This window comes from Hibiscus syriacus, unplaced genomic scaffold (assembly GCF_006381635.1).
Source record: "Hibiscus syriacus cultivar Baekdansim isolate YM2019G1 unplaced genomic scaffold, ASM638163v2 tig00009942_pilon, whole genome shotgun sequence".
NCBI classification, from domain to species: Eukaryota; Viridiplantae; Streptophyta; class Magnoliopsida; order Malvales; family Malvaceae; genus Hibiscus; species Hibiscus syriacus.
Window position 1 is genome coordinate 239,937 of NW_024062205.1, and position 18,974 is coordinate 258,910.

The following is an 18,974-nucleotide window of genomic DNA, read 5'->3' on the forward strand; positions in this document are numbered from 1 at the left end:
TTAATAAAATAATCATCGATACCAAGTTATTTAGACTAACTAAAGACATGAAAAAATAGGTAAAAATTAAATAGGGATTATATCTTAAATCTGAGCATAATAAAGAGACCAAGACCAAAGCCAAAACTTTACCTAAAATTTAAACCCCAAACAATTTACATGAACCAATTCAACCGTGAATTCTTCCATTTATTCACCTATTCCAGGGTAATTATAAAAGTTTGAAATAAATTAATTACCTTATGGACAAAATTACAGAATCTATTTTTTTTAAATTTACTGAAAATAGAAAAAAAATTAAATAAAGTATTATGACATAGCTCAATACCACAAAAACATATCAGCCCAACTAGTAGGCCACTTATTGCTTCCAAGAACAAACTATTATCAACCGGAGGGTGAAAAAGCAACGTTCTTAGGCGGCTTAAGAACACCTCCTCAGCTCCCTCTATAGGGTAAATCTGAATCGACTTTAAAGTCCAACATGACTTTTTATTCGGTTCAAGAGCATCAATCATCTTCGTCGTCGAGCAATGCAAATGAAAATGGATGGAACTTGTAACCGTCGCCCTCGTAGAATTTGTTCTGGAATTCTACCCAGTGAAGTCTCAAAGCATGTAGGAAAGCACTAAGGGTTTCCATAACTAGCAACACACCAACGGTTGCGAAAATAAAGACGATTATGCCGATGATGAGGATGATTACATTGTTAAACCTGTAGGAAGCAAAAAGCAAGTTATCATCGTGCATTCCATATGCTTCTACATCTATAAAGCATTGAATAAAAAGAAGATATGGATGTAGTCATGAGAGAGTAAGAAACATCATAAGATAAAGTGCCTATATATTTAGGTTGAATTTGTATAAGCACGGAATATATTCAAGACGTACCCCCAAGCAAGAAGAAGAACCTTCTCATAGAACACAACTGACAACTCCGAGTGAGCAAGACTGCAAAACAGGGAAGAAACAAAGTGCAGTTTGCAGTCAGGCTTAACTTAAATTGGACAATGTTCATACAAAAGAACATTTGAGGAAACGTGTCAACTTCGTTTACACATTTCTACATGACACTGTGCAATCAATCAAAACCATCAAACTAAAATTACTAATGACATACATACCTGAGGGCCCATAATCGAAGGTATGAGGCTGTATTCGAAACTGCACCAAGCACAAACTCAATGGTATGTATGAGTTGATGCACAAAGACTTCACCAAACTCAAATTCCTCATGAGAATCATGATTTGCCTCAGAAAGGAGAGTTTCATCTGTGCTTTCGAGTGGTGCATAGGATTGGCCTTGGTGCCTCTAAAAAAGGTGCGTATAATAAGTGAGGGGAATCATGGTGAAAATAAAACTTAAAAATAGGTTCAACAAGAAATTGAGAGAGTGTAATACATTTTCATGTTGCTTCTTCAGAAGAAAAGGCTTTGGTAATAGCATCCATGGCACAGAAACCAGGGCAAGAAATAACAGCACAAGCTGGAAAGAAATGAACAAGAATATTCAGTTATAGACGTAGATTAATCCAACAAATGATATTAATTAATTAAAAAAAGAACGAAAAATAACCTGAGCTGTTTTTTGGCCAGGAAAAAGCTGATTTTCACCCAATTCATCAGTAGGACTGAGGAACATGTATATCATTATGTGGTACAAATCAGCTTGTGAACCAGTGCACCATTTCACAATGATAAGGAGAGAAAGATAGCCAAATAGACTGTTAAGAAATATTATCTGAGGAATAAATTGGAACCTGAGCAACATATGAGGAAAGACAACCTTTCAGTTAGCTATGGCCTCAACATCTCCGGAATATGCAAAAGCTAAGATCTGGATTGGCATATCAGACTTACCAGATGTTCAGAATATTACTGAAGAATGTAGCATTGAAATAACTCAAAATAATTCCAAGGTTCATCTGAGCCACCCCAAGAAGGATTGACATTTTCATCTTTAGTGAGTTCAGGAAAGGCAGCTCACTACGGCTACCATGCCACGCTGGATCCACCCCAAAGGGGTAAGCATCACGAACCTTAATCAAACCGACACTAGTAGCATCCCTGTAAAAAAAAAGTAAAAACTGGTCATGAGGGACTTGTACCATAATAGGTGGATTCTATAAAATTGATATCATTATGTGTAAGTGAAATACCGGCAAGAGAGATCACGGCAAGCATAGGCTGAGCGGCCAAATAATTCAAAGGGCACTGAGAAGAACTCATTATAGACCAAGCCAGTATAAATTGAGAAGAGTGACATCATCAAAATAACATAACGACCACCAAAAGTCATCTCTGTTATATCTCCAAGCTTCTGCAGTTTCCAATAATTATAATTTACTTGGGTAACAAACATAAACACAATAGATCAATAAACATAACAATCACAAATAAGTAAAACTGACAGTCCCTTCTATCTTGGAATGTAACTCGTCAAACCAAAATCTCAGACAAGGCAAGGTCACGTTACAAACAAAATCTATGATGGGATGTTCACAGTACACATCAATATGAACCTTACCAATCTCTGATGTTAACAAAATAAAGCAAAAAAGTCCATGCAATATTATCCCATGTCGTTTTTATTTACCATGTTAGCAAAAACAATATGAAATTAGGAGACATCAACAACTTTAGTAGCCCAACTAAAACATAACCGGATCTTACCGCTTCAGTATTTAATCATTTTGATGAGAAGTAGCAATTACCTGGCAAGTGAAAAGGAAACTAACATACGGAACTCTTACACAAACAAAACATTATATAAATCTCGAAGATGATTAAACTTGGAAATAATTTTGTCCAAATTAAATGGGACAAAGGGTTCCAAGTAATCACTATCCTTGAGAGGTATGAATAAAGATATATTTCTTTCTTTTATAACTTAAAAGAAAAAATAAAATGCAGGAATAAACATGTCCCAAAATATTTTTTTCATATCAGCATATAAGCCATAGGGTTGTGCAAATTGAACTCTTGATTAAAGCATCATGAGGTTTACCTGACTAGAAAGTTTCTTTTCCCGGACAATAAAAAATAATGTTGCAAGGAATAAGCATATTCCATGCCCCCAATCACCAAACATGACAGCAAAAAGAAAAGGGAATGTAACAATTGTGTAAACACCAGGATTTGCTTCTTGATACTTAGCCACCCTGCAATAAAATGCAACGAAAAGAATTGTATTTATGTTCTTTACCAAAAAATTAGCACATGAACATTAATGCATAACATACAGACAATACATACTCCCCAACAGGAAACCAGGGCTGGAACTCAATAGTAAGGTGTATTTACTGCTGGGAAACAAAAACTAAATACGCAACAAGAATGTAACACCAATAGATATAGGTCAAATAACACAGAAATTGATACTGAATAATCTCATCTTTGAGATCAATAGTAACCTTAAACAACTCTGCAGGATCTTCATAAATGAATTAAGAGGAGCACTTCTACTATGATCTCTATTTTCTGGTGTATGCAGATTGAAAATCAATAATTTTATTAATCAAGACATCCCTAGTATCTCCTTAATATCAACAAGCTGTATTTTGAATCTTAACCCTTTCAAAAATCATGGCACCGAATTAAGTGGAAAACAACAGATAACTTGTAAGCACCTAATGCCCTAGTCTAAACGGCATCAGTAGTCGTGTTTATATAAGCAGATAAAAATGCATATATAAGCAGATAATCACGGCCACATCAATATGCACAAAATGCCTAAAAAGTGTGTGCATGTATATCAATCAAGATACACTCAAAAACTCAGAACTATTATGTATCATCATTTATGATGGATATATGGTTTTCTTTCTGTTGTGAAACACAGGAACGGTTTCAAACAATCTTACTTTGAACTTACCCATATGCATCAACAATTTCCTGAAAAGCAGAAGTAAATTTATTTGTGCGGAAGTAGGTAGGTGGTGATTCTCTTGTATGCAAGACCTGAAAAATGGCTCCAACTTGAGAGCTGGAGTCAAATGCAGCCCGCTGCAGTGCCTCCTGAATCTGCACCAAGAAAGCTCAATCCTATGCATAAGTAATCAATATATATGCATAAATGTAAAGCACAAGAAGCAGAAAACTAGTACCTGTTTTTGTGGCAAAAACAGGACTCCATCCCTCAGCAACAAGACATTTCTTTGTTACATCAAGGCTGAGCATATTAAGAGTGTGATAAATTGATTTCTCCCTTTTCACCTTAAGGATTAAAGAAAATAGAGTTTACTCACAGAAGTTAGAACATCAGTTTGACTTCAAAAGTGCAATATCATCTCATGTGCAACAGGAAATATAAGTGTAATCAATGAAAAACTGAGAAAAGATAATCATCATGTAGCATGATTTATAGTTTAAACAGACCTTAATGATCCATTGTTCAAACTGATCCCCAATACTCCGCAACAGATTGTCCCGGAGAAGCAATCCAGCATCTATGGTGGTTTTTAGCTCTGAAATTCTTCCAGAAACCTAAAATTTACAGTGATCACATAAATCAGTCAGGTAACAACATTCCTAGCAGTCACAATTGAAATGCATAAAAATTCAAGTGTCCTTGATGCATTGAAAGAATTGGTACAAGAAAGAAAAGGAAGAGGAGCGGTGTTCCACATCAAGAGTAAAGTTGAAAGCGGTTTGTGCAAGGAAAGATCTAGCATACACGCATATTCAGACAATTTACTTGATAGATAACTGGAAGGCCAGGGATGTTCTGGAGGAACAAACAGATAATGTGAAACATGCAAGCAGCAGGCCAGGGAAGTACAAAGAAGTGACAGTTTAAATAAAATATCCATACCTCATTGATCATTAGACCTTGTTTGCCAAGGTCCTCATCAAAAGGATAACGATTAGCACCAAAAGCTTCACATATCTTCAGAATTTTGTTTTTTGCCCTTTCTCCAGAGTAAGATACCACAAATACATTTTTCTCCATCTGCAGATTAACATTCAAATCAAAGTTAACAGAAAACAAGGTACAAGATTAGACAAATGATCTTCTCTTCACAAGGCCAAAATTCAGAAAACTAAGGTAGCCTGAACAGCACATATAAGCATGATTTGAGTGGATTGCACCATAAATCCTACACAAAGATCATTACTGTTCCCATAAACTAGAAAATTAAATCAATTTTAACTTAGCATTGAGATTGTACATGGGTAGTCATGAATGCATGCAAAGTAATCTATGTTCAACAGTCTTCCAGAACATAAAATCTAATCTTCAAAGAAATGCCACATTGTCTGCACAATAACTTTGTTAAACACTCTTTCAGAACATAAAACCTATGATCTTCAAATAAATGATGAATTGTCAGCATCAACATGGTGAAGACTTTGCATGTCTGATTAACATAAAAACATAAGAAGCATTCCTTCATGTGCATGTATGTGATACACGTCTGCATTTTGTGATGAAAATACTTCATATATCTCATTCTTGACATTAAAATAATTTTCACCTTCTCTCCAGAAACAGGATCAGTGACGGGATCCTCAGCAGGAGCCTGCTTGAGGAACACATTGCCCCTAGTTGCACGAAATAAAATCCTCTCAAATGCCATAGACTTCTCCCTAGGAACAAGGCCAGTAATAAAGCCCAATTTGACTTGCTTCGATAAATCTGTGGATGCTTCCTACAAACAACAGGGAGATTTTTATAAGAGTCATGACATTATATAGATTAGACAGTACATCACGCTCAAAGAAAGATGGTTCTATACTTGCTCTTGCAGTAAAGGAGTTTCTATGGATTCGTCACCCATTTGCCGTGACACCATTTCTCTCTGCTGAGAAGTAGCACTGCGTCGAGCAGAAGCAAAAAACTCACCAGCCTAAACAGAAAAAGAAGTTAGAAATTTATGCAAAAATTATAAAGCAGATGAATATGAGAGGATGGTGTTGGTGACAAACAAGAATAGGGATGATTCGTTGGTTGAAGCAAGGAGCGTGGAAGAGGCCATTGCGCAGATTTCTGAGGCGGAAATCCTACCACAGGATTCCCATGGTCTTAATCACTGGTGGAAGAAAGATTATCCAAGAATCAACAATGGGTATAGAACTGGCTGCTTTACGTTATACATTGTTAATTTACCAGAGAAGATCCATTGGAAGCGGTTTGGATCGTTATTTTGCCCATACGGTCAGGTTATTGACGCCTTCATTCCAACAAAAAGGAATTCAAAGGGGTTTCGGTTCGGTTCATTCGCTTTGCAAAGATTGGAGAAGCCAGGAGAGCGATCTCAAAGATGAATGGCGCTCGCATTGATGGTAGTAAAATTGGAGTCTCTTTTGCCATATACAACCCAAGACATTCTTTTTGGAGAAAGTCTTTGCCTGTGGTTCACCAAAAGCATGAGAGGGAAGATGTTACAAGTAACAATCTCCATACAGTAATCGGTGTGGTCGACGAAGCTAAACTTCAAGTTTTGGATAACTGCCTAATGGGGTGGTGCAAGAACTATACCAAAATAGGTGATCTTGCTAGCCAAATGCAAGACAAAGATCTCAATGGTTTCTCGTTAATTAGAGCTGCTGGGAATGTAGTTCTCATGATATTCGAGGACTCTGCTTTGTTGAGAAGGGTTAAGAATGAACAATCAGAGAATCTTGCAAAGTGGTTTTCCAGAGTTGAACCTTGGTCGGAGAGTCTAGCGGTTCAATGTCGTCGAGTATGGGTTGTTTGCGAAGGGATTCCGTTTCACGAGTGGAATTGGGGTACGTTCAAGAACATTGCAGCTAGGTGGGGCGAACTAAAATCAATTGATGAAAGCTCTCAATTTCCTTTATCTTTTGATCGTGCAAAACTTCAAATCCTCACAGAGTCTAAAGTGAGAATTGATGAGTCGTTGAGTTTGAAGGTCGGCTCTAATTTATATGAAATCATGGTGCATGAAGTTGAGCCTTCTTTCAAACCAACTTCTTGGACCCCTGAGGAAGTCGATGATTCTCCAGATCTGACTTGTTCTCTCTAGGATACATCGGAGAATTCTTTGTCAGGACCGTCAGTGTCATCCTCAGGTTTAAATTGCCCCGTCGAAGATGTTGCAATTGAAGGTACCCAATTAGAAGAGGTTCCACTCATAAAGAGTGTCAAAAGCGATGAGAATTCGAGTATTAAATTGGGGTCACACACAATGGAGGTTGTGGATTCTTATGGAGTTAGCCTCAGGGCCTCGGAAGATGTTCTTAAGATGGGTCTCTTTACTTCTCATGGTTCATCTAGTGACGCAATTCAATTAATGGAAGACACCCCAGTGGTACCCCCTATCCCTGGGAAATTTAGAACTAATGTGTGGTGAAGAAACGCAAGAAAAAGAAAAGAGTTTTGAATTAAGTGGCAATGATACTTTGATTGAAGGGAAGGAAGTGTGGTTTTGGTTCATTGAAGACATCTTATCGAGCTGATTTTTTGGTGATTTTGAATCATGTTGGTATTTTGTGGAGTTCCCTTCAGAGACGGATGTTTTTGGTTTAATGGTTTCAGGTGTTGTTTTCTTGTATGTTATATCATTAACTGTTGGGATGTTTTCCTTTTGATGGAGGTTTTTTTAGGTATAGGGTGGTTGCCTCTAGATTTTTGTGGTCGAGAAGGCGAGAGTTTTAGGTGATTATGTTTCTTGTAAGGGCATTTATCCTCGTTTGAGGGTATTTCGTGGTATCGTATGTAATGGGTGTTTTATTCAATGAAATATGAGGTACTCTTTTCTTTCTTCCAATGTTCGTTAACATACTTCTTAGTATGTGAACGAATACGAAGGGAGTTTTTAATGAGACCTCCAACTTCTATAAAAAAAAAAAAACATTATAAGCTGAAAGCAAACGGACCTTTGAGAAGAGATATTTACTTGATTGTGGAGAGCGTTAAAAATATTTTTAGAAAATACTTGATTACAAATGAGAGTAAGGTTCAAATTCAAATCCTTCAGATTCCATTAAAACAAGAACATATTATGGGGAAAACTACAGTATTATGTCAACTTTTAACAAGGATAGTATCGTTGACTCTATCCAATTAGTAGTCCAGTGTCTCAACTTTGAATTGTTTTACTCATCCAAACATATATAGCCTTGCTGCCAAAGTTGGCAACTTTTCAACAGCCATGTGTTGGTGTTTCTCATGATATAAAAATATTAGTAGGAACTAGAAAATGAGGCATCACAAAATCACTTGATTAGGGCAGCAAACAAAGCATACCTTTTGCAAAACAAGCTTATACTCAAGCAGCTCATTATAACCGCGTTGCAACTTTTCACCATTTGCATTCATTTCAACCAGCTCAGCCTCAAGTTCTCCAAGTTTCACCTAAAATATAACAAATAAAGAACTGAATTAAAGAAAAAAGAAGAGAAAAAGAAACATTTCTAGGCAATAGTTGTTGTACCTCTAAATCATCCAAATTGATGTCAGTTACTGTCGTAGGTTTTGTTGAAGTGGAGAAGCCTGCTTTTAGCATTTGCTCATTAAAAAACCGTAACTTTCGTGCCATCTCTCCACATCTTTTAATCTTCATGAGAAAGAGATGTTAGCAAACAATGACCGAAAACACAATATATAAGCAAATAAGGAAAGGAGCAAATTATGAACAAATCTAACATCACAACTATAATATTTCAAATCCAATAGAAAGGCAGTAGGGTTAGCTGTTTCAGACAAACATCTATCATTTAAGATCCTATAAAACCAGTTGAACTCTTCTAGGAGTAGGACTACCTTAAACACCAGCATATGCCATAAAGTGCATGCAACAAATCAGAAACCGACATTTTGGTCAGGTGTTGTAGTAGTTTTGGTTCAAGAGAGGTAATATTATTTATTATCAACATTCTTCAGCCAGTGAAAAATGCTACTAGTATATAATCCTCGACACTGAAGTTTTTCAAAGCAGAAGAAAAAGAAAGAATGAGCAGCAACAGCATGCGTCAAAGTTCACAGTTCACTCACCAATCACCAATTAAAAGGAAGTAAAAAAAAATACCTGAGCAGCATAAGTTCGCTGAAATGGACTCTTCTCCGAATTGAGCTGTAAGATGTCATCAGAAAAAGAAAATCAGTCTTAAATACTGATCGTCAAATCTTAAAAAATTTAAAATAAAAATAGCGTTTATGAACTTTAATTTAAGAACAGTACAAAAATAAAGAATCAATGGACAAAACAAAAACCCTAGCATTAGTAATCGTCAAATAATCGATAGGCCGATACCTACTCTGGTGAATTTCAAGCACATATTTCAAGTCTACGGTTTCTATGAACTTCGATCAAAGACTAAAGCACCGAAAATAGACACTAAAGATTCCGATAGACCTGAGCATATAAAAGAAATATAATTAACAAGTAAAAGAGAAAGAGTACGCACGTCTTTGAATTGAAGGAGACCGAGGTCGCCGAGATAAGAGGCGGTGAGGTGAGCGGACTCCATGGGGATAATAAGCTGGACCAATTGCATCGCCTCCGAACGGAACAGATCGATCGGAGGGCAGCATCCTCCACGGTCTGCCATTGAGTCCTACACCGTTTCGACTGTGTTGATTTTTCCGATCACGAGAGAGCGGAGCGAGATGGATCTCTTTCTTGGAGTATTTTTTTTTTTTTTGGGATTTGGTTTTGTGGGGTTCAGATAATTGAGAGCGTAGTAGAAAACAAAAAACACGGTCATGAGCGAAGAGAGTAAGGAAACCGGGGGAGAGTTGTATAGTGTAAGATTTCCCTCGCTACCACAGTCCTCCACGTAAGCCTTTTTTTCCTTTTTTCACCGTTCGAGTTATCTTAAAGATTTTTTTTCTTTAAAGTTAATACTAATAATCCTTGTCTTGTATTTTTTTACCTTTCTTACTTTTGAGATATATGACTAAATAGTTCATAGGATTAATTGCAAGAATAATCATTTTCGTTCCAGTTTTATTTATATCATTGATTTCGAAAAAAACACATTTTAATCATTTATATTATTGATTTTTTTAAATTCTGATCAAGTTATCGATTGTTATATTTTAATCATTAAATCATTAATTATTATTAGTTTGACCATGTGACACATTAATGAAAAATATAAACCCTTAAACTTTATAAAAATATTTGTATAATCCTTAAAATTTAGATGAAATATCATTTTAAACCTTATATTAGCTATAATCGTCTAAAGTTCAAAGGTTGAATTTTGGTTAAATTCAGTAATTTTTGGTTTATAATTTGGACTTTTATTTTGTTTCACCCTTGATTAAAATGTGGAAAAATACGCCATGTAATGAACCTTAAATGACTTATTTACCTACCTAGATTGAGCATAAATTCTGAATTAGGTTCAGTTCCACTTCACGTACTCTCAAAGCTAACCAACTTTTCTCTATTGAATTTAGTCCACCTCATAATCTATGTACCCAACAGATAAACCAAATAACCTTTTGGACTTGGTATCACTTAATTTATCGTTTAACAAAAATATTTTACGACATTTTGAAATGGAAAAGCATAAGCCATCCATATGTTACTAGAAGCAGCTAAGGATATGATACAAGTCACAATCAACTACTTAATGACATACCTAACACTCCATTAATTCTCTTCTTTCAAAGAAAATGCTCGCAAGGCAGCATTCACAGTTAGCACATTAGCCGGATGTTTGGTTTGGCTTCGATGGTTTCGGGTTTTCTTGTAGCTTCTCATCTTCATATTCTCTTCACGCTATCGCCATGAAGAACAACAAATCCCTCACTGGCTAGAGTTGCAACTGCAGTTCTTAGCTGAATTGGACAAAGAGGACAAATGAAAAAAACATAAGCATTAATCAGTTTGAACATATATTCATATTTAATGGGGATTTAAACGAAGATAGAAGCTTGTATTCTCACATCATGAAGGTGGATTTCACTGCCAGAGCTCTGCTTCTTCAGTTCATCCAGTAACTGTAGGATTAACCAGTACGGGCGATCAAGCGGTTGATTTTCGGAACTAATGAAGGCTTCCACTTTTAAATCTACTAAATCAGCTTACCTCTAACAATCGTATTGTAGGTCCCCCGAGTTGCAGCTTATCCATTATTATGTTGCGTGCTGCTGATAGCACACTCTCCCTCCTCATCCTTTCACTTGCAGAAACTCCGGTGGTGATAAGATCCATATCAATGGTTCCTTTAGAGAGAAACACAAAGGGAAGAAATGGAAGGACTCGTTAGATTGTTCTTATGGGGAGAAAACACAATAAGGAAATAACTATGGCAAAACATTACCAGTGGAGTGATCAGTTGCTGATTGCTGCATGGCAACTTCCAAAAGCCGGAATGCTTCAGTTACATCTCTCATTTCAACCTACAAATATCAGAATGGATTTTCATTATTTGCTTCATAATGAAATCATTATATCAGTGCTAAGATAAACCTGCGGTAACTAACCCATTCCGAGAAGCGGATACGAGCCAAGGCTTCACTGAGGCGTATAAGACTCTCAATTTGCCTTGGCGTCGCTGTGATGACCTGTAGACATGTCAAAATGCAGAAAAAGAGTTAAAAGATGTTAGCAAGCAGGCATATAAAATATCATACTTGATCCACAATTCAAAATCTTGATAGCAATACAGGGTTGTATCTATCAATATCATGAAAATCAATGATGATGAGGAAAAGGGGACATGTTAACTAAATGTATCCTACTTTTTTACTGCTTCCAGGGAAATTTCCTCTTTTCCTCATCTCAACATATCCTCGGGTTAGCTCTTCAGCAGCTTCATCAGATAGTTTTGGGTGAATATTCTTGCGAGCATAGCTCACATACGCTGTTAATGTACCTAGATCTATGACATCATGCTCAGCAATCTGCAAGTAAAGGCAAGGAATTAAATTGAAAACCCAGGGACAAAAACCTTATACATGACAGATGATAAGAGTTCAAACCTCTGTGTCCTCAAAATGTAAAGAAACAATATGCTTAGCTAAACGCCTGTCTGTGTGTTCATCAGCCTTGTCTAGAATCAAGTAGATTAAATCAAATCTGTGGAACAAATACCGATTAGGATGGCACCATAGTTAAAAATACATGCATAACAAAGATATGAGCATTATCATACCTATTTCTACACATAATTACAGTTAACTATAGCCCGACAAACATGATTCAAAGTCAAGAACCACAAAGAGTACTGAAATAACACCTCCAACAATATTCGAAACTATATATATCAATTAAGCATCCAAATTAAGAAACATGGCCTAGCTAATACTTGTATGACAATACGAAAGACCTTGCGAGTTGAGACCACTAGAATTTGGTAGCTGGTAAGCATCATCTTACCTGGACAACAAGGTTGGGGGCAGGTGGATGTTGTCAATCACGGACAGACGTGGATTATAGCGTGAACCACTAGGATTTGCACAAGCCAAGACTGAAGTCCTTGCATTAAGAGATGCAATTATACCAGCCTTTGCTATTGAAACAGTTTGTTGTTCCATGACCTAGAAATAGAAGTACACTGGATCAATTGTTATCAACTTTCATATCATGAATAAGATGAAAATGAATGGTTAAAATATGGAAAGCACTTGAGTCCTGAGTTTAAATATTTGACACCTCATTCGTCTTATAATACTTCTCCCAAAAGAAGAACAAATATATAGCAACTTATTCATGCAAAATTTGCAGATAGCCTAAAATTTAAAACTGCCAAAACTTGGAAGGCATCTCAAGCATTGTTAGGATACACATTTTTCTCATCTTCAACATTGGACCCATTCTCAAGTCATGTCTTAACAGGGAACAAGAAAGGCGATGCATAACCAACCTCATGCAGCATGCTCCTTGCATTATCAGACATCTTATCAAATTCATCAATACAACAGATGCCTCTGTCACTCAGCACAAGGGCTCCACTTTCCAAAACCTGGAGGTTATTCATAACTCATAAATGAAATCGATCATAAAAGTCCAATATTCTAATTAACACCAAGGTAAGAAAGAGTAAGAAAAGCATATCATACAGTTTCCCCTGTTTCAGGATCCTTGGCAACATAAGCAGTCAATCCAACAGCAGAGCTCCCTCTTCCACTGGTGTAAATGCCACGTGGAGCAAGCTTGTGTATGTACTGGAGTAGCTGGGACTTGCTGGTTCCAGGATCACCAACCAGAAGAATATTGATGTCACCACGAAAGCTAGCATCAGATGGCAACTTCAGAGCATTCCCGCCAAAAAGCTACATTGAAGGCAAAGAACTTGCTGTTACTATCTGAGCAAAAAAATGAATATCTAATAGCACAAACAATACCTGGCAAAGAAGACCTTTCTTCACATCATCGAGCTCCCAAATGTTGGGTGCTAATGACCTAGTTAGTTTTTCATATATATCCGGTTGTTTGGATAAATCTTTCAACTCTTCCACCTGCAGTATTGAAAAAGGTCATGAGACAAGTAGCCAATATAACTGAAGACTGCAAGAGAAGGATGGGTAATTTATTAGACCTTGTCTTCATCAAACTGAACATCGTCAGCAACCCTTTGTGAGCCCTTATCAGCTTCCATAGGATCCTCAGTCGTCATTCTTGACTTATCAGTTTTCTTTATGTGAAGACAATCGATGTACGTCTGCAAGCAAAGGAAATATTTTTAATATATAAATTGAAATGCTTGGAGAGCTATATAATCTAACAAAAGTATAAGAGAAGACATGCCTTGAACAGTGATTTCACAGTTCTTTGTGTCGGCCCAACTCGGACACTCATAGCCCTGTAAATGCCAGTGACCTAAATGCAATAGACAAGAACATTGAGCAAAAACAAATAAAACTTGCCAGGCTACTTGTAATCACACAACATAATTTCTTAAGCATCTAACCTCAACCCTGTCCCCAGGTTTTCCGGCATCCACCAGCTTATCATGCATCAATAAGCTCACTGTGTGTGGTGTCCCTCCTTCAGGGATCTCATCTGGTGTCTCCTGGAGCCTCACAATCTGCTTATCAGCAAACCTGATGTTTGAGGGTAATAGAACCAATTAGTTTTGGTCTCAGAATAACTCAAATATGAATAATTGTTTGATCCTAAAGTAACCAATGAAGTATCAAGTAAAAATGAATTCAATCATATCTAAGCCTAAACACACCTATAAAACAAGAAAATAAAATTTTAAGCAGGTCCTAACATCACTGCAACTAAGCAAGTTCACTTACAGTAAAGCCTACTGAAATTTAAGCCAGTAGATACCTGCATCGATTGTGAACCAATGTCATTGAGTTCTTGGCCAGACACTCTTGCTTCAAGCATGAAGTAGGCTCAGTTATTCGCCCTTGTAGAAACATTAACCAATAGACAAATCCATTAGCAACATTACTCCAAAAATCAAATTTCTAAAAGGACCATCGCAGAGACCAATTACCTCTATCAACAACAACAGGATCAGAATGGTAACCACAAACAATACACCTGAACACTGCTTCCCTGATCTCGGGAATTATTGAACTACATCGAATAATCATCCCCTTCAACGACACCATCTTCTCAATATCTAAACCAACCAAAACAAAGAAACCCAAATCAATCCAACACACAAAGACACAATAATGAACAATCTATGCAAAATAAAAGAAAACTGACCGGATGGATTGAGATTTCTCATGGAAGTAGAGCTCTTCAGATTATAAATCCGAACTTGAACGTGTTTATCAAACAGAGGATTAATCAAACTAACGATGTCCATCAAGACGATATCAAAAATACCTCCAGGGGATACCTCATCATTTTGTTATACAAATCAGAGTCATAATTAAAAACATCATGAGCATCAACGTCAATCCACTCTCCTTCAACTTCAAGCACTCTATGTATCATTCTCGTATACTTTCCTTCTCCATAAATATCATTGCTTAATTCTTGTGGGTCTCTGAAATGCTTGATGAACATTTGAATTGCATTCTTCACATCTTGAACGCTAATATTGGTACCCCACACGAAGGTAGGGGTCGCCTCCTCCATATCATCCCCGCCTTCTGAAGATGGCGGTGGGAAATCGTCCGTGGAGGATGGAGTGGCGGCGGCGGCGGCAGGAGTCGGGGAATTGGCTGTGCGGCGCCCACGCTTGGCGGACCGGGTTGGAGTTGGGGTAGCTGCAGAATTGGCAAAACGAGAAGGATTTGGAGGTGGGGTTGCGGCGGCAGAGGAAGGAGTGGAGGCTTGACGGCGACCTCGCCGGCGGAGATGAGCTGGTGAAGAGGTGTTAGGGATGGGGCTTGAGAAGGAATCATCAGGAGAGGAAGGACCTGAACAAATGATTTAGATAATAACAACCCGTTAAATTACACTTCAAATATAGAAAACAATCAAGGTTTCGAAGAGGAGAAGAGAGACTTACCGTTGTCGAATTTAACGGGAGAAGAATCGGAAGCCATGGCTAAGAGAGAAGAGCGGCAAAAATCGAGGGAAGCTTTTCTGAGACTGAAGTGAGAAAAAAAAACCAACGGAACCGCCTGCTGGTTGGAGAAAAGGAACATATTTGGCGGGAAATTGTAGGGGATTTTGGCGCCATAGTTGGCGTAAGCCTATGGGCTTAAGTTTTGGGTTGTTTTAACATTCGAGTTTGCAGCCCGTTGGCGGTGAAGCTGCACTTTAGCCCATTACCCTATCCATTGCTGATATGATTTGGTCGGGGCCTATCGATATCTTTAAATATTTGTCATATATTTATCTCTTTATTTTCATAGTTTATTTTCAGTTTTTTCTTTTTATTTCTTTAAATAGTTTGGATGATTATATTGTAGTATCTGCTCATAATATTTTTGAGTCACTAACAACGTGTATGTTCTATAAACATAACTGCTCGAACCGAAAATAAAACAACGCTGTCCTTAATCATTGAAATTGTTTGAGGGATTCTATTTCATGTTTCTTTATAAAACATGTATATTCATGAAAATATATGTTGATACATAAATACTATGAAGCACCGACATGGCTCTAACCCTCTCGTACTTGCGTTAGGGATGAATCGAGGGGTGGGTGGAGATAGTCACCTCCTGAAAATTTAAAATTATCATATATTTTAGATTGTTTCTCTGTATTTTCTATTGAAAACATGTTTTCGTTCCCTGAAATTTTATAAATTTAAGTTCGTCTCCTTTAATATAAAATAATGTATTCGTTAAAAATATTTTTTATTTTAAGCATGTATATTAATAATGTAAAATTTGTATTTATTAATGTACTTAAATAAAATTAAATGGTATTTAGTTAGATATTCTTTTTAATCATTTAAATCATTCAATGAGTTAAAAAGATTATATTTTTTAAGACCTTCGTTATAATTGAGTCGTAGGAGTACAAAAGAAGTGCGTCAGTCGTAAATATATTGTCCGTAAACAGTTCAGAATACATAATCTAAAATACAAGGAACTGACACCGAAGCAAAGATAAAGAGAATGTAGCCGAACGGATATGATCAAAGATTACAAAGAAGAAGTTCCGACGCCAAAACAAGAGAGTCCAACAGCGACAGCAGCTCAGCCACCAAACAGCATCAGGGCCACACTAAATCAGCACGAAGACCCCTTTCAACACCAAACCAGTGAAGAACCACAACAGAAACAAACCCCACCAAAAAAACAAACATACGAAAACCATATATATATGACAGACATGAAAAAATAGAAGATATTCGCTTGAAAAAAAACAAAGAGATAATCTTATGTGTTTATTTCCACACATTAAATGATTATATAAAGATGTAAAATTAAAAGTTTTATATTAAGAGTAAGTGAAGCTTTAACTCATATATATATATATATATATATATATATATATATATATATATATATAAAAAGAAATATTCACCGAAAAGAAAACATGAGTTGACCTCAGCCTTTAATTTTCCTTCGTTCAATTATATAGTACAAAAATTTTTAGCTTTATACCGAGTGATGGACCTAGGCAGGGGCGGGTGGGGCAGTCGCCCGTCCTAAAAATCTAAAATTATCATTAAAGTTCGTCCCCTAGTATAAAATCCTATGTCCATCCCTGTTTATACCTCTAGAGACTGTTAGACGAGAAATAGATAATTGAGATAAACAGTAGGGAATGAGAAAATGTCTCCATAAAAAAACAATGATATAATCCCAACCATCTATTTTCACTCATTTAATAATTCAAAAAAAATAAAAAACTAAAAGTTTGGCATTAAATGTTATATATATATATGGGGTTCATTCTAAGGGCATCAGTCTTTTACCTATAGTTAGTGTAAATGTTTTTTTTTTACCTTGTAAACTATATAAATTATTCATCTCAAGAGCATAGCTGATGCTTCGTAACAACATTTAGCTATTGGTGATTCAAGTGCCAAATTTTGATTAAAGTAGACGTCGATTAAAGATGTGTTCGGCTCCTAACCATGGATTGTATGCTATGTTATTAGACATAGGGAAACGTTTTCTATGGTTTTCTGCGATGCTTGGAAAAGAAAATTTATCAAGTATGGTTTTTAACAGGAAATATACCATTTTAAGTTTCTGCATTAATAAACTAGGTCATTCCTCCCCTAACTGCACCAAACTATCAAGTACCTTTTAAGTTCTAAACGGTCCCTAAACTTCAACACATCGATATTAGACCCACTAGAAACACTCATTCCTTTCGTTAGAGTCTCTCATTTCCCTCCCTTCTAGCAGGATTAGAATTAAGATTTGTAAAAAAAAAAACTATATAGTTTTAAGTGTTTAATGTCAGCTGTACCTAGTATATAAAAATACATTTATCAAATTGTTTTGCAATATATGCGTGCTTAATATATGAACAATTTAGATTTTACTTGTTAATTAAAACTCTTACATGTGAGATCCTAAGTGTTTATTAGATAGGTACTTGTATGTTAAACTCATGTGTTTTAAACATGCATACGTTAAATTTAAACTCGCATTTAAAATGATTTTAAGTTTAGATAACAATTTAAAATCATGTAAACTCAACCTTTAAACTTTGATTATTTTATATCATATAAGTTCTAGGGCAACTACGTACTGATGAGCTAGTATGACCAAACAAAAAGGGCTTTCCTAAAGCAAAATTTCCCTTTCATTCCTCGTATACGAAGAGTTACTAAGGTTTCGGGTGGAGAAAGCTTGCGTACCAGCTGACATGAAAGCATTAAAGGAAGATGCATATGCTGAAGGAAGATGACTTTCTGCAGCAGAAGTAACAGCAACAGCAGCTGTTGTTAGAGCAGCAGCGTTCATTTGATTTTGCTGTGAATGCGTTTCTCTAGAGGAGCATTCGCCTAGTGATTGATAAGGGCCTTGATCATAGAGAATACCCTTAAACACATGCCCTTCAATATTCACAGTTGCTTGATAAGCATACTGATCACCTCCATCTTCAACGGAGCTCATTCGAACACATCGAAACGTCGCTGCGGAAGTCACTTCAGCGGGATAATTCCCCACTTTTAACCCTAAAAGGTGACACATATCCAGTATCATAAGAGAAAACATCTCCTAGGGTTCCATTCAACTACACAAAAACTGATATACAATACTATATAGATCTGTGTGTATTGGCTAGGGTACCTGAAGGAGGATTTTGTCTAAGCCTTTTAGGGTTAAGCTGTGGGTGCTTTTGACGCCTTCTATAGGCAGGAACCCAAGTGCTTGTAACATGAGTTTGGCAATCAAGTCCTCTGCTCCTGCAGCAAGTACGGCATCTCATGAACCCACAATCTTTCTTAGCTTTGTTCCCACACTCTTGACACCTTATGCTGCCTCCAAATCCTCCTCGCCTCGACATCATCGTCATCATCCATTCATTCATATTTTCAACACTTTCAGAAAAGCCTTTGATGGGGTGTTTTTTCCAGTTTCCAAAGTCTGATCTTTAAGCTTCTTCTTTGGAAGATGTTGGTGGTGTTTTATATAGCTAGATTGGGGTTGCGTTTATGGGTCTTTTGAAGTGATTTATTTGAGTTCATAGCTAATGTAATTTTCTGGGGTTTCGCAA

General features: G+C 36.6%; 2 protein-coding genes and 1 pseudogene across 2 annotated transcripts; all 3 read right to left on the bottom strand.

Annotated features, from left to right (window-relative positions):
• Nucleotides 1-283: 283 nt before the first annotated feature.
• Nucleotides 284-9,641, bottom strand: LOC120203411 (V-type proton ATPase subunit a3-like). The gene is made up of 18 exons (XM_039203712.1): nucleotides 9,373-9,641; nucleotides 8,994-9,038; nucleotides 8,400-8,522; nucleotides 8,213-8,320; nucleotides 5,739-5,849; nucleotides 5,478-5,651; nucleotides 4,814-4,951; nucleotides 4,378-4,485; nucleotides 4,111-4,215; nucleotides 3,875-4,026; nucleotides 3,008-3,161; nucleotides 2,160-2,320; nucleotides 1,861-2,067; nucleotides 1,577-1,760; nucleotides 1,403-1,486; nucleotides 1,125-1,312; nucleotides 892-951; nucleotides 284-715 (listed from the first exon to the last, which is right to left on the bottom strand). Exons 1-18 carry the CDS (start codon nucleotides 9,514-9,516, stop codon nucleotides 511-513), a joined length of 2,451 nt encoding a protein of 816 aa, XP_039059643.1. The 5' UTR covers nucleotides 9,517-9,641; the 3' UTR covers nucleotides 284-510.
• Nucleotides 9,642-10,486: 845 nt separating this feature from the next.
• LOC120203520 lies at nucleotides 10,487-15,382 on the bottom strand (annotated as a pseudogene).
• A 2,655-nt stretch (nucleotides 15,383-18,037) lies between these two features.
• LOC120203521 (protein SHI RELATED SEQUENCE 3-like) lies at nucleotides 18,038-18,764 on the bottom strand. Its single transcript, XM_039203802.1, has 2 exons — nucleotides 18,548-18,764; nucleotides 18,038-18,432 (listed from the first exon to the last, which is right to left on the bottom strand). Exons 1-2 carry the CDS (start codon nucleotides 18,762-18,764, stop codon nucleotides 18,038-18,040), a joined length of 612 nt encoding a protein of 203 aa, XP_039059733.1.
• Nucleotides 18,765-18,974: the final 210 nt, after the last annotated feature.

Bases quoted from the DNA above. Each gene is read 5' to 3' on its own strand.
- LOC120203411 (XM_039203712.1), bottom strand. From the start codon at position 9,516: ATGGCAGACCGTGGAGGATGCTGCCCTCCGATCGATCTGTTCCGTTCG. The intron at 4,216-4,377 runs GTCTGTTTAAAC...TTAATCCTTAAG, and splicing joins TTGAACAATGGATCATTAAG to GTGAAAAGGGAGAAATCAAT. The intron at 1,761-1,860 runs GTAAGTCTGATA...TATGTTGCTCAG, and splicing joins AGTAATATTCTGAACATCTG to GTTCCAATTTATTCCTCAGA.
- LOC120203521 (XM_039203802.1), bottom strand. From the start codon at position 18,764: ATGTCGAGGCGAGGAGGATTTGGAGGCAGCATAAGGTGTCAAGAGTGT. The intron at 18,433-18,547 runs GTACCCTAGCCA...GTCACCTTTTAG, and splicing joins TAGACAAAATCCTCCTTCAG to GGTTAAAAGTGGGGAATTAT.